Consider the following 16,378-nt stretch of genomic DNA (forward strand, 5'->3'; position numbering starts at 1 on the left):
AGTTTTCTCTACAGAAGTCCTGAGCCCACTGATAAACATGGGATGTGTTGTTGTTGGCAATGTGGAATTGAGAAAGACTAATGAATTTTTAATACTTTCTCCTGAAATGCACACCTTTCCAAATTGAGATCACCCACCATACATAATCAAACCTAGAACTGAGCCTTGGAAATCATAATTGTGTCTAAAACATTGCTATTTCTGTACCCCTGTTATAAAATACATTATGCATTTTCTTTTACTTCTACCTCTTTTGATTTTGAAAATTTAGATGAAATTATGAAACCAGTAATCTGATTAATGAAACTAAATTTTCCCCATTACCAAGAGGAAAAAAGGTTATGGAAGACTTTGTTGGATGGGACAAAACCACATATTCTGAAGTGGAAAAAGATACTACAAAGAACTGAATGGTATGGGAATAATGTTCTATATTAGACTATAATAAAAGGAAATTGCAAGCAAATGTATAAATTGGAACATAAACTGACACTTGCATAACAGAATGAATGGACTGGAAGAACGGGACCTGAGGTAAGTAACACTTCAAAAAAGGATTGTATAGGAAACGGTAGTTGAAGGAGGCATAAAACAGGAAAGGGTTGCATTAAGGATGTGTAAAATCACCACACTTTTTTTTTAAAGGATAATTCCAAATAATTTTAATTTACTGCATTACTTCAACACATTTATATAAAACCTTGTTCAAACACCTTATTTTTTTCTAATTTTTCCAAAGTTAGGTTAGACTTAGGGACATTTTACCCCATCCTATTGAAGCAATTAATAATTAGACTCCATGAAATGTATAAAAACTGTTTTTATATATTTTAGGAAAAATTATAACATGAATTAAATCCCCTGAGTAAATACATTTACCTATTCAGTATTGTAGTGTATTTGAAATATGTTTACTCCCTGCATTGATAATTCATGAGGCATTTTACTAAAATAGCTGAGTGAGATCAGTTTTGTTCTGTATACATTTTCAAATACTAGTAAATACATTATTTATTGATCATATTTTAATAATAAAATTCTTTTCCTAGAGAAATAAACTACATAGCAACTTTTACTTTTTCGATATTATTTTATCAAGTAATTTTTTTCCATATCAAAATTTGTGGTTTTAAATTTTAATCAAGATTTTTTATTTATATATACTTTTTTTCTACCCCTAAAATATCAAATTGTAACCAAGTTTCTGGAGAATAAATTCCCTAGCACCTACCTCCAGGATGAAGGTAGGGTCCAAATACTGTGTCACATCACTTTTATGTGCTTGATAAGCATATTTTTAACACGACACATAGAATATGGTATTGCCCAGATCATTGTCTTTTTGACATTAAGGACCCTACCCTTATTGGCCCCATGCTTGCTATAGTACTTGAAATAGTGAGTATTCCTTTAATTTTTTTGTCTGATCTCTTGACTAATTGCTTATTGGGTAAGGATGAGGAAAAATATTTGGTAACATCAGTATATTACCATAAGTATCTATATTTATTAATAAAGAACACCAAACCAATATTCAATGAAATAGGTTTTAACTGACATTATACAACCATATGCCCTTATATTACTAGAATGTGTTTTCTTTCAATAGTGAGAGTGTTTGTGCCTGTTACTGTCTCTAAGTGTATGAGAGAGAGCGAGAGAAAGAGAGAGAAATGCAGACAGCACAAAGGGAAAAAGACAGGTAAAAAGTGAAGGCGGAGAAAAAATACAGCAGCGGTTGAAATCTGATTGCATTCTTGGACACACTTAATTGCCCCATCAAAGTGAGTATATATCACAAAATGCCATTAGAATCGCATTATTATATAATCAGATTATTATTATACTAGAGGCCCGGTGCACAAAAATTTGTGTACTCGGAGGGGAGGTGGGTGGTCCCTCAGCCCTGCCTATGCCCTCTCACAGTCTGTGACCCCTCGGGAGATAACGACCTGCTGGCTTAGGCCTGCTCCCGGGTGGCAGCGGGCAGGCCCAATCCCTAGGTGCAGCCCCTGGTCCGGCTCAGAGCAGGGCTGATTGGGGAGTTGGGGCGCTGCCCCCTGTCATGCACAGAGCAGGGCAGATGGGGAGGTTGTGATGCCACCCTCAGTCACTCACAGAGCAGGGCCAATCAGGGGGCTTGGGGCTCCGTACCCTGTCACGCACAGAGCAGGGTCAATCAGGGGGTTGGGGAGCTCCCCCCTGTCACTCACAGAGTAGGGCCGATAAGGGAGTTGGGGCACTGCCCCCTGTCACACACAGAGCAGGGCAGATCAGGGGGTTCGGGCGCCACACCCTGTCACACTCAGGGCAGGGCCAATGGGGAGGTTATGGCTCTACCCCATCACACACAGAGCAGGGCACGTGGGGGGGGGGGCAGGGGTTGGGGCACCGCACCCTGTCACACACAGAGCAGGGCGGATCAGGGGGTTGGGGCACTCCCCCCTGTCACACTCAGGGCAGGGCTAAAGAGGAGGTTGCGGCTCTACCCCGTCACACACAGAGCCGCAGGGTGATCAGGGGGTTGGGGAGTTACCCCCTATCAGGCACAGAGCAGGGCTGATCAGGGGGTTGGGGCACCTTCCCCTGTCACAAACAGAGCAGGGCGGATAGGGAGGTTGTGGCCCCGCCCCCTGTTACACACAGAGCTGCAGGGCGATCAGGGGGTTTGGGAGCTGCCCCCTGTCATGCTGATCCCGGTGCCGGGAGGCATATTACCTTTTTACTATATAGGATAGAGGCCTGGTGCATGGGTGGGGCCTGGCTGGTTTGCCCTGAAGGGTGTCCTGGGTTAGGGTGGGGGTCCCGCTTGGGTGCCTGGTCAGCCTCGGTGAGGGGCTGATGGCTGTTTGCAGCTGGTCACACCCCCTTCAGGGTGGGGGTCCCCACTGGGGTGCTTAGCCAGTCTGGGTGAGGGGCTGAGGGCTTTTTTCAGGTTGGTGGGTGACTGAAGCTCCCAACCTGTCCTTTCTTTCTTTTTTTTTTATTCTGGGCCAGCTTTAGCTCTGAGGCTTGGCTCCAGCTCTGAGGCCTCGGCTGCTGAAAGCAGGTATCTGGTTTGTTTGGGTTCTATAATCGAAGCACTGTTTCAACTCCAGCTCTGAGATCCCAGCTGGCTGAAAGCAGGTTTCTGGGGTTTTGTTTAGCTTCTGTATTTGTAACAATGTTTCAAACTGCAAGCTGAGAGGCCGGCAGCGGCAGGCGGGGAACGTTGGCTTCCTCCGTCACTGAAGCAAGCAAGCCTCCTGTTCGCTTCAAGCTGCCTGGCTGCCGGCCGCCATCTTGGCTGGCAGTTAATTTGCATATCGCCCTGATTAGCCAATGGGAAGGGTAGCAGAGGTACGGCTAATTACCATGTTTCTCTTTTATTAGATAGGATAAACTTAGGTAAGAACAGAAAACAGAAGAGAGATAACCCACACTGAAACCTTGAATCAGAAGCTCTAAAGCAGAGAGTTCATCATGTTCAAGCTCAATGGCACAGTCTTCATGCCCTTGGTGCTGACACTGGTGGGGATCCCTGGTCTGGAGTCTGTTCAGGCCTGGATTGGCATCCCTTTCTGTGCCATGTACATCGTTGCTCTGTTTGGGAATTCTCTGATCCTGGTCATCATCAAATCTGAGCGCAGCCTCCACGAGCCCATGTATCTCTTCCTGGCAATGCTTGGAGCCACAGACATTGCTCTCAGTACCTGCATCCTGCCAAAAACGCTAGGAATATTCTGGTTTCATCTGTCAAAGATACACTTTGATGCCTGTCTCTTGCAAATGTGGCTTATTCACACCTTCCAGGCCATTGAGTCAGGTATCCTGCTGGCCATGGCCCTGGACCGCTATGTGGCAATCTGTGATCCCCTGAGACATGCAGCCATTTTTACCCACCAACTGCTCACTCAGATTGGGGTTGGGGTGACGCTCAGAGGAGCCCTTCTTGTGGCTCCTAGTATCATCCTCATCAAATGCCGGTTGAAGTATTACTGGACCACTGTGGTCTCCCATTCATACTGTGAGCACATGGCCATCGTGAAATTGGCAGCAGAAGATACTAGAGTCAACAAGATCTGTGGTCTGTTTGTGGCTTTCAGTGTACTTGGCTTTGATATAATCTTCATCACAGTATCTTACATTCGAATATTTATAACTGTCTTCAGTCTGCCTCAGAAGGAAGCCAGGCTGAAAGCCTTTAACACCTGCATTGCTCACATTTGTGTCTTCCTTGAGTTTTACCTCCTGGCTTTCTTCTCCTTCTTTACACACAGGTTTGGCTTCCACATTCCACCTTACATTCATATTCTTCTGTCCAACCTTTACCTGCTTGTTCCAACTTTGCTCAATCCTATTGTGTATGGTGTGAAGACCAAACAGATTCGAGACCGAGTGTCCCACATTTTTCATTCTAAACATGCCTCTGGATTTCTTATTAATATTTTAACAAATAACAAAATTTTACATGAGAAACCTTAGTTTTTGGTGAGATTCTGTGCTTTAGAAAGTTCATTGTATGCTAAAATATAAAGTTCTAGGTTTGTATTAGATATAGTAAAGCTATGATTACTTAAATAATTTCTTTTGTTATAAATTCAGAATTATTTGGAACATTATTTAGCTGATAAGTGACAAAAGAATAAATTATGAATACTTGTTTGTAGTTAATTCATTCAACTTTTAGTAAAGTACATTCTGTAAAAGCACAACTAAATATTATTATTTTAGCCTCCATTTAAAAATATCAAGTGATATTGATACCACTGCATAGGAAATAGTATAAAGTGTTAGAATGTGGTGTACATGAAATAAAGTTACTAGTATATGTATAATTGTTTATGATCATACTCTTTATAATCTTTATCATTAAGGCTCTAAAATCTTTAACTTGTGATGACCAATTATACTAGTACATTATGTGGATTTACAATTTATCCATTGAAATGTATTTATAATTACTTGTTTTCCACAAAATATTTGCAGAGCATATTAAAAAGACATATGTTTTATTATCATATAATTGAAGTACAAATTTGACTTTGAATTTAAGACAAAGGATGAAGTAGGTATGAAATGATAAGTTTTAACATTTTTTGTGCTAAGATACCATATATAAGAAAATTTTTTTTCAATGAAAGCAAGTTCTACCCATCTGGCATGACTTAGTGTTAGAGCCTCGACCTATGAATCAGGAGGTTATGGTTCTGTTCCCAGCATCCTCTCCTTCATTCTATATGTTGTTTTCTAGTTTCTGTATGTTCTATTCCACCTGCCCAGGTTGCGAGCTCAATCCCCAGTCTCTCTCATCATTGAGTTTCAATCTCTCTTTCCCTCTCAATTTTTATTGACTTTAATCATAAAAATATATAAAAAATAAAAGCAAGTTCTATAACTACAGTTTATGCAGAAAGAGTTGTTTATTTATGGGAGAACATATATATTTTACTTATATTCATTGTTTTGTTGTTATTTTTGTGTTTCCTTGGAAGTTATATCTAAAATAATATTCACACATACTAGATGTATATATTAGAAATGGGCAATAAAGTTTATTAGACTTTTACCTTAAATAAGCATTGTTGTAAATGTGTTTGTGGATTTAAGAAAAAAATGATTCTTCTCAAAAACTTAAATATAAAGTTTAAGTATAATACAGGTGCAGGCTCATACAGACAATTATATAAGGAGGTAAGTAACTTTGACCTAATATACAGTGAACCTATAGCAAATGATAGCATTTGGGATATTTGCATCCTCTCCTTCATTCTATATGCTGTTTTCTGGTTTGTATATGTTTGCATCACATTCTTTATATAAGTTTGACATGTTGACATTTTGTGTAGTTGATTAAACATACTGCCAGAGGGTGTAAGGGCAAAAAGTAGCAGTTTCCTCATATGAATGTGTTCAGGTTTTGTAATAGATTTTTCATGTGGAGCCATGGTCATCTGTCCTACACAATGTTGTGTGAGGTTTTCACCATTAACGCCGCACTCACCATCCTTTAATTCCAAATGTGATCAATGATCTCCATAATGACAAAGGCCAGATTATTTTTACTGGACAACTTTGTTATATACCTAATTGTAATTTTGTTCTTGATGCTCTCTTCTCATTTTGGTCTTAAGACCTTACTCACTTCTGAAAGTGTTTCTATTTTTATTTTTTTCTCACTCTTATTTTAATGTTTATCTAGTAGAAATGACTTACTATTCTTCACATGGTAAAAATCATCTTTATTCTTGAAGATTAAACTCAGACTTTTCTTGGCATCTCTTCTAGAATGCTTTAACAGGTTTCCTCGTGGATTCAGTTCTTTATACAGCTTCCAAACTATATATTATTAAAATGTAGCTTTAGAATTGGGGATTTGTGATGTATATTTAGTGATTTAATATTTTATTACCAGTCTCTTGTAACATTTTGCCGAGTGTATGATAATAAAAATGCCCTATGACTTGAACATTTTTGTTTTTACTGGTCTCAGTAAAAATGTGTTGTATTCTATGAGGTAATGAATTTATTTTGGAAGGTGATTGAAATGAGGAAATACATGCAAAAATACCCTGACCTTATGGAAATGTATAACAAATAACATAGGACTTCCTAATATAAACATTGAATTGGCAGCTATAAAAAGAAATTTAGAAAAAGGACCTTGTCTAAATCATTTTAATATCACCTGTATCTAGTATAATGCTGATGGTGGTATATACAGACTAAGATTTTGTCCAATAAATACAATAATAAAAATGTATTAATTAATTTAGTTTTATTCTCATATCAGCCCTATAAAGCATTTAAGTCATATTAGAGTTGAACCTGAAAACTGAGATTAATCAGATGCCTGTTCCTCACCTCCAGTGTGGAAATTACAAATATCAAAAAGTAGTAGAATAAAGCTTGTATTTGGAAATTTCAAATAAAGGATCATTTAACACTTGAGGTTTTAAATATATATGTTGCGGATATGTATTGTGTGGGTGTGGATGTGGATATATATTTCCAAGATCCTTGTCCTCTGAGAGATACTTTGAGTAGTCATTTCCTGATAGCAATGAAACTAAACAATGCCTTCACTTCTCTGCCAAGCACATTCTAATTGTCACAAGGTAGAAAGGCTTTGAAAGTTTTTCAAATTTCATTCTAGTGATTTTGAGTTCATCATAGGAGCTACTATTACTAGATTTAGCACCTCAATATCATAAACTTTCCTTGTAACTGTGTGATCTCAAAGTTGATGGAACTGCCTTAAAGATAGAGACACCATATGAATTACCTTTGTGTTTTCAGTGCTGTATAAAAAAATGATGGGGGTCTCATTGAAAAAACACAATCTCACTAACAGTGTGCTCTGTTGATGCTGAACACTACCAAATTTCCTGCAAGGTTTTAACAACTCTAGTTCTCCAAATCCACAGTATATTTTCTGATCTCACACACATGCAAGAATAATCTTGCCATCCCTGAAAACTATACCTACTGCCTCAGCTGGGTTGTCATGTACATCTTGAGCCACTTTAAGGTGGCATAATTTTGAACATTTTGAATAAAACTAATTATCACTTAGTATTTTTAGTTTTACACATCCATATTTAAATATTATCTTACCAAAAAACTAAAAAGTTATATTCTATTTTTCATTTATACAAAATTATGCCTAAATACAATATTCAAACCAAGCCATGGCCTAAATTTCCATTTTCCCAAAGGGTAAAGCATTTAGAGAGGGGCAATGAGAAATGTGCAAAAAAGTTTTTATTTCACTTTGTTAAGTTTCTCTTACTTAAATTTTATCTGCAAAGTTAGGGTTCCTTAACCAGTCTACTTCATTTGGGGTCTTATGACCCTTTGGGGGTGGTAAAGGACGAGCTGTGTTACCCAAGAGAAAAATTACCTATTTCACATTTTTCTGAGGATGCTACCAGCCATGAAAGCAGTAAACCCCTGTGATCATATATTATCTTCCTCTGAAAATAAACAGTCCCAGCAGTCCAGCCACAAACCTAATCCCATATGTGCATTAAGATGATTGCTTCTGCATAAAAACCCCTAGTCTTTAGGCATTGCTTGTCGCTAGCAGTGGAAAAATTTATGTCTAGAGAGAGGGATTTTGCCCTAAAGGACAAAGAATCAGGTCTCTATTTTGCTGAGTTTATAACAATAAAGGAAATTGCATTGTGTTTTCTGTTCTTTTCGAAAGCAGACAAACATTTTTCAAAATTAGGGGATCATAAGCTGATCTCATTTTCCACATCTCTAGAAATAATCCAATTGTCTCTTCATGTCTGCTATCGCCATCTCAAACTACAATAGTTCCAGATTTATCCTCACTGGATTCCCTGGCCTGGAAGTTGACTATCTCTGGCTCTCCATCCCTTTCTCCTCCATCTACGCTATGATTTTTCTGGGAAACAGCCTGGTGCTGCATGTGATCCGAACTGAGCCGAGCCTGCATGAGCCCATGTTCTACTTCCTGGCCATGCTGGCCCTCACTGACCTGTGCATGGGACTCTCCACCATGTATACAGTGCTGGGAATCCTATGGGGGATCATTCAAGAGATCAACCTGGATGCCTGCATTGCCCAGTCTTATTTCATCCATGGTCTGTCCTTTATGGAGTCGTCTGTTCTCCTCGCTATGGCTTTTGACCGCTACATTGCCATTTGCCACCCACTACGCTACTCCTCCATCCTCACTAATGACAAAATCATGAAAATTGGGGTCACAATCTTATGTAGAAGTACTTTACTCATACCTCCGGTCATTATTCGCCTAAAGTTCTTAAATTATTGCCGTCCCCACATTCTCTCTCACTCTTTCTGCCTGCACCAAGACTTAATTAGAATGGCCTGCTCAGACATCCGCTTCAACAGCATCTACGGTCTGGCCCTGGTGATCAGCAACTTGCTGTTGGATGCAGTGCTTATACTTGTGTCCTATGTCATGATCTTGCATGCCGTCCTAGCTATTGCATCACAGGAGGAGAGAATCAAGTCCTTGCAGACCTGTGTATCTCACATCTGTGCCGTTTCAGTTTTCTACATCCCAATCATTGGCCTGACTATGGTGCATCGCTTTGGGAAACACCTCTCTCCTTTGGTACATGTGTTCATGGGCAACATCTATATCCTTTTCCCTCCCTTGATGAACCCCATTATTTATAGCATCAAAACCCAGCAAATACGAAGGAGAGTCCAGAGACTGTTTTACTTGAAAGAAATGTGCTGAGATCAAATGTGCATGATTTTAAAAGTCGACAAGTGGAAATCAAAAGGGTAAGAATCAGTATATAATTAAAAATGTATTTAATGACGTCTATTTGTGTAATTGCTATGTTGCAAATAATTTCCTCTTCATTTTGCCCACAGCAATCATAAATCAGTGAGATTGACTGATTTGTATAATTACAAACATTAATTCACTCTGATTTATATTTATATAACTCTGGGTTATATTCTGATCAATTATATAAATCATAATATATACATATACATATTAATATATGAGAAAAATTAGCTGTTAAAATTTCTATCTTACTATGGCTACCTGAGTGAGAATGGTTTTGAATTCACCCAATACAGAAAATGTGAATTTTCTAAGTTAAATTCCTTCAGGTAATTACTAAAGGATCAATAATGATCTTAGTCCATTTTCACTAGTCTAGGCAACATTTTTGTTTATTGTTTAGCCATCATCTCTGCTACCCATGATAATGTAATGGAGTAAGCATATAAGGATACTAGACTATTTGGATGATTTAAAAAGTAGTGAAACAAACAAACAAAAAACTAATCTGATGCTATTTGCCCACCAGCCAAACATTCTTTTCTCACTTGTATCATATGAATAGTAATTGAACTGGAGATATAGAAAACCAGTAATTGCCAGAGTAGAAAGAACCAGACTTTTGTGGTCGGTTTTTTTTTTTATCTAAATAATAATAACAATAGAAACTAGCATTTGGAAACCATTTGAAATGTTTATTATGAGTCCATATCTCATTTAAATCCAAGTCCCAATTAATAAAAAATGGAAGAGCACAGAGTATTATTAAGGCCATATAATATAAATATATTTCTAACTTATTTTTTTCTCCATCAAGATTCTGTCGTAGATATTATTTTCTACTAAATGCATGGATAGTGTTGTATCATAAATCAGCGAATAAGATACATGAAGCCTTAATAAGCCAATTAATTAGGAGTCATTTATTGCGCATGGCCCAGAGGGAGGTGTCTCTTCCAAATCTCTGAGCCCCACATACAAGAAGTTTCCCATATTTATACTTTTCGAGCTTCTTTGTTTGCAAATTTCACAAAGATCTCTGTGTGAATTATTGTTACAGACAGTTATAACCTTGAATACATAATGAGTTAGTACTTGGCATAAGAATATGGGAATTATTATTGGTGTTAGTCTATATTAGTCTAATACATTGGATGGCTAGCTTGCAAGGTCAGACAGTTAAGTTTAATTTTTTTCTATTATTTGAACTAAAAGCAAAATCATTTTCTAGAATAAGAGACTGTCTTAAAGTGATAGAGCTTACAATGACAGAGTTTACAGGACTAGGGACTATCTAACAATAGCAGAAAATTCAAACAGCAGTTTTTTATACAAGATGGAGGTTACTATGCTTCAATAGTTTAAAACATACAGAAGTTAAATGATATGTTCCACTTTTAGGAGGTGATGGGTGATGGGATGTGGAAAAATTTTCTATTTCAGTTTCAAATCAAGTGACAACTTTATTTTCTTCCTTCTGTACTTTTTAATATGAACTCTATTAAATGTTTATGCAATTGTTATAAAACGTTGACATGCTAAATAAAAATGATCAAATTAAATCATGGATGATAATATAGTACATACATTTGGATTCTGTTAGTATGTGTAAGTTTCTTCAAAATATTATTGTCATATGATATTTACATATTCTACTTAATATATTCAAGGCAATTTTTGAAGTATAATTACAAACATTAATTCACTCTATTTAGATATATATGCACAGTTTGATGAGCTTAGAAAATATTTATAGTTATGTAATCACCACCACAATCAAGTATAGAATCTTTTCATCACCCCAAAAAGTGCCTTTTTACTTCTTTGGGATCAGTCTTCTCTCATAACCCCAAGTGCCTGGTAACCAATAATCTGATTTTTATCATATAGTTTGCCTTTAAGAGTAGGTCATAAAAATTAAATCATAAACAATGTAATACTTTATATCTGGAGCCCTTCACTTGCAACAATGCATTTGACATTTATTTTTGTTGTTGTCTGCATCCACAATTTACTTTTATTGTTGAATCCTATTCTTTTGTATCACATATAGCAAATTTATTTATTCATCAATTGATCAACACTTTAGTGTTTAGTAGTTTTAATTTTAAACAAAGCTATCATAAACCTACACACCCCATGATTATCAATGTATTTCCTCAAAATTGGTAGTTTATGTGTAATGTATATATTTTTACTATTAATAATGCAACTACCGCAGTAATAATAATAGTCATAAAAATAATGCTTAGTTTATATTTATCAGAAGCCTTTTATATGCCAGTCATTATGGAAGCACTTAAGAGTGATTGTTGACATTAATCTTTAGAGCAAATCTGTGAGGTAAACAATAATAATTTAATTGTGCAGATGAGGAAATTGAGGTAAAGATATTTTAAATTACTAGAAAATAATTGTGGGATAATTTAGTTTCACAGCATTTTTACTACTGTTATTGCTGTTTTATTTTACATTATAGATATTTCCACATCATTCTATTTGTTTCTGTTGGGGGTGTGTCATGGTGGGAGTTGGGAATTTTAAATTGTGTATTTATCTAAATATAAGTTTCAAATGAATTATTTAATAAGTCATTCCTGTCTAAGCCAGTATTATGATATACCAAAATCCTAAGTAATAGGTTTTGTACTTTATACTTGAAAAGATGTGGTAACTTTTTTTGTTTGTTTGTTTTTTAGGATTATCTTGTTCCAAGGGAACCTATCTATGTCAATGGTTGTCTGAATTTTTAACTTTGCACTTAAGTGTCAATTAAAGTTTTTGAGTTTAAAAGTATCTTTGCTGAAATAAAACCCAATTTTATTTTAACAACTTTTCTGTTATTTGGAAATTGGTATTCTCTGCTAGACTGTTGTGGGGTTTTTTCTACCTCTTCACTTGCTCTCACCTTCATCCAAGTTCCTTACCACCTGCTTTAAAGGGGAACCCTCATGTCCCTGAGAGATTGCATGACAGAATTGGATGAGATGCTGATCTCAATGAGTCTGGGACTTTATCCTTTCTGCACCCCCTACTGAATGTTGACTCATTATTTTCTCTTTAATCCACTTAGTGACACATTCCTAATGTTCTTTACTCCTCCAGTCCTGAAACTGGACCCATTTTCTCTTACTTCCCTGACTTAACATTTGTGTTTATGGCCCTTGACTATGGAATCATTTTTCCCTAGCCAAAGCAACTCCCTTGGCAACGTCACTGCTCAACATGAGCCATGAATTGGGTGTCCCCCTCAGTGCTTTAAAGAACTCCTAGATTCATTTGTTGCCTGGTGGAGGACAAAGACACCAGTTTTCTGACTGACCAATGCACATGGCCATTTTTACTCTAGTGCTGCTCTCTCTAGTTGGCGTGAAATACCTTGCAAGGAAACTTTCTTCAGATATTTAAGCAGAAAAAAAAGGAAGGGATATTAATCTCCCTCTGCTTTTAGCTTTCCCCTATAACCCATTGAGTTTCTATCCTTTCATGTCCTGACTCTTCAAATGAGGGCCTGGGAATGTGCAGCTGAAACTTGGACCTTTGAAGATGATCTTTCTTATTCTCCTTTTCCATCTGTGTTTCTTCTACCCATCTCATGTTCAAAGGAGTCCACTACTTCTTTGTGTCTGAGAGGAACATCCTCTACAACCCAACCTCCTTCCTCCCTACCCTTCTTCTAGCTGGTACCATATAACAGAAGTGTTTAATGACATAATGATGTTAGAACTCTACTGAAAGAAAATAAAAATCAATAGTATTCAAAAGACAAAATCTCTCTCTCTCTCTCTCTCTCTCTCTTAGTTGTCCAGTGCACAAAATTCATGCACAGGGGGAGTCCCTCAGCCCGGCCTACATCCTCACCAATCTGGGACCCTTCGAGGGATGTCCAACTGCCAGTTTAGGCCTAATCCCTCTCTCAATCCGGGACTGCTGGCTTCTAACCACTCACCACCCTGCCTGCCTGCCTGATTGCCCCTAACTACTCTTACAGCCGGCCTGATCAACACCAACTGCCCACCCCTGTCAGACTAATTGCCCCCAATTGCCCCCCCCCCGGCCTGCTTGCCCCCAGCTGCCCTCCTCAGCAAACCTGATCACCCCTGACTGCCTCTGTCTCAGCCCCGCCACCATGGCTTTGTCCAGAAGGATGGCTGGAAGGTCTCCTGGTCTAATTAGCATATTACCCTTTTATTAGTAAAGATACATACATACATTATTTAAAATATAGAGAAAATAGAATATATATATATTCTGATTGGTTTCAAGTAACTTTTATTATGGTAGTATGTCCCAATTTTCGCAACTTTTACTTATTATACAATAATGCTAACATTTTTGGCATGTGTTAGGCTTCTTTCCACTGTATCACATTTAAATCAATTCTGAACCAAACATGATGCTGCAAATGTGCAAACTAAATTTTATTACTATATCTATAAATGATTACTAACATTAAACAATATGTTCCAGATACTATATACTTCCTCAATTTTTTTTAAAAAAATGGATGCATAGGTAGAATAATGTTTCTAAGATTTTATACTTAGAATCAGTGGAGCAGAGATTTGATTATTGGCAGTATGACTTCAGAGATTTCCCCATTAGTCATAATCCTACAATGTAATCTAATAAATAAAACTAGTATTTCCACCCTGGCCAGTTTGGCTCAGTGGATAGAGCGTCGGCCTGCGGACTCAGGGGTCTCAGGTTCGATTCCAGTCAGGGGCATGTGCCTTCGTTGCGGGCACATCCCCGGTGGGAAGTGTTCAGGAGGCAGCTGATCAATGTTTCTCTCTCATCGATGTTTCTAGCTCTCTGTCCCTCTCCCTTCCTCTCTGTGAAAAATCAATAAAATATATTTTTAAAAAAAACCAAAAACTAGTATTTCCTTATTAATTACATGAAAATGATTGCAAGCAATCAATTATACTTTAAGCCTATTGTAACAAAACTCAATATTATATACAATCTAAGGTGTGCTTACTCTGATATTGCCCTGAACAAAATCACAAAAAGAGAAAGTTTTTACTTTTCATCTCATTTACTTAAATGTTACTGTTATTATTCTCTAATACTGAAATGATTTAAGATGTCCAATATAATTTTAGGTACTCTTCAATTAGCAGAGTTACACTGAAAAATGAAGACTAAGTTGTTTAGTCTACATCAGCACAATTTCTTACTCAAAGAAAAGACCTGAATAACCTTCTCCTGAATTTTCTTTGTCTTAACACCATAAATGATGGGATTGAGAGCGGGTGGTACCACCACATAAAGATTGGCCAGAAGAATGTGCACATGGAGCGGTATGCTGTGCCCTCCAAATCGGTGAGCAAAGAATGAAAAAAAGGCTGGGGTATAGAATAGTAGGATAACACAGACATGGGAGCCACAAGTACTCAGAGCCTTGAGTCGAGTTTCTTTGGAAGGAATTCTAAACACAGTACAGAGTATAAGAGAATAAGAGATGATGATAAGCACTACATCCAAGCATGTGGAAAATAGGGCTGCAATCACCCCGTAGTAGATGTTGATTTTGATGTTATCACAAGATAACTTGGCAATGCCCATATGTTCACAGTATGAGTGATGAATAATGTTCTTCCCACAGTAAGTAAGCCGATAAACCAGGAAAACCAAGGGGAAGCAGATAAAGAAACTCCTAATCACAGATGCAATACCCATCTTTCCAATAACTGAGAGGGTTAGAATGGTAGTATATCTTAGTGGGTAACAGATGGCTACATAGCGGTCAAACGCCATGGCCAGTAATATGGCAGACTCTGCCACAAAGATGAAGTGAAGGAAAAACATCTGGGACACACAGCTACCAAAAGAAATACCCCCATCTTGAAACCAGAAGATTGCTAGCATCTTTGGTGTGGTAACTGTGGAGAGAAAAATATCCGACAGGGCCAACATAGAGAGGAAATAGTACATGGGTTCATGAAGACTACGCTCAGTGAAGATCAGAAATAATAAGAGGGTGTTGCCCACAAGAGCAACTATATACATGGAACAGATGGGGATGGATATCCAAGTATGTGCATCTTCCAGTCCTGGGATTCCAATCATGGTGTACCAAATGTCTCTAAGGATGGTAAGGTTTGAAGTCATCGTCTTTTACTGTGTCCTCTGATATTGAGACCTGGAATGAAAAGCTAGAGAGAGAGTGAGAGAAAAACTGAGAGTGAACTTGAGAAAGAATAAGCAAAGTTATTTTATCAAGTTTAGGGTGAATCTTGGCATTGCAGTAAAGTTCGTTACCTTAAGAAAGTACTGGTCATCAGTAATTATTCAAGGATAATGAGCCAGATTAGCTTCATTGACATGAAAGTTACCAAATTTATAGGGCTAATGCTACTGATAATGATAATGGTGACAACAATGTAATAATAAACAGTTAATGGGTTTATAACTCCATGTAGGCACTATAGTCGATACATATACTTATTGACTTAGCATCATTCAAGAAAGTCTCTTGTAAGCTCTTGCACATCAGACTTTTCCTCCTTGTCTGACTGATCATTTCTGGTGAGTAATCATACTTTATTCTCTGGAGCCCCAGAAATATGTTCAGAATATGGGTGTGAATTTTAGGGGAGCTCAAGATCTCTAAATCCAAGAAAATTATTATTTCTTTAATTTAATATGAAGCCTTTCATCATCAAATAAAAATGACTTGGAGAGAGCAAAATGGAAGTCTGAATGGTTTTGCACAGCGCTGTATTCACTTAATGATGTGCATATTAGAACTATGTTCTGTCTTTGCATATTTCCAGTATGCATGCATTTCAACTAAACTACTATTGTGCAAAGCATTCACTCCTATAACATCTGTAACTCAGCAAACAGTGTCCTCTTATCTTCTTCACACACTTCATCCTGCCTCCATTCTCTTTTGCCTACAATGCCTTTTTTCTACTGTTTATTCCTTCCAATTTGTGTTTCGATGTTTGTGTTTTGCTTCCATTTTCAATTTTCTGCTCAAACTTGAGTATTATTACTGCAATATACAAAGTTAAAGCAATCCCCATCAAAATCCTAACGACATTTTTAAAATGTATTTTTATTGATTTCAGAGAGGAAAGGAGAGGGAGAGAG

General features: G+C 37.4%; 3 protein-coding genes across 3 annotated transcripts; 2 read left to right on the top strand and 1 right to left on the bottom strand.

Annotated features, from left to right (window-relative positions):
* The first annotated feature begins 3,462 nt into the window (after window positions 1-3,462).
* LOC139018411 (olfactory receptor 52A5-like) lies at window positions 3,463-4,464 on the top strand. Its single transcript, XM_070427024.1, has one exon. The coding sequence runs from the start codon at window positions 3,463-3,465 to the stop codon at window positions 4,462-4,464; it is 1,002 nt and encodes a 333-aa protein (XP_070283125.1).
* A 3,805-nt stretch (window positions 4,465-8,269) lies between these two features.
* LOC139018412 (olfactory receptor 51V1-like) lies at window positions 8,270-9,217 on the top strand. The gene has a single exon (XM_070427025.1). It carries the CDS (start codon window positions 8,270-8,272, stop codon window positions 9,215-9,217), a length of 948 nt encoding a protein of 315 aa, XP_070283126.1.
* A 5,223-nt stretch (window positions 9,218-14,440) lies between these two features.
* Window positions 14,441-15,391, bottom strand: LOC139018133 (olfactory receptor 52Z1P-like). The gene has a single exon (XM_070426776.1). It carries the CDS (start codon window positions 15,389-15,391, stop codon window positions 14,441-14,443), a length of 951 nt encoding a protein of 316 aa, XP_070282877.1.
* Between the last annotated feature and the right edge of the window lie 987 nt (window positions 15,392-16,378).

Source organism: Myotis yumanensis, unplaced genomic scaffold (genome assembly GCF_028538775.1).
Source record: "Myotis yumanensis isolate MYYU_CA2020_CCGP unplaced genomic scaffold, mMyoYum1.0.hap1 SCAF_10, whole genome shotgun sequence".
Taxonomy (NCBI): domain Eukaryota; kingdom Metazoa; phylum Chordata; class Mammalia; order Chiroptera; family Vespertilionidae; genus Myotis; species Myotis yumanensis.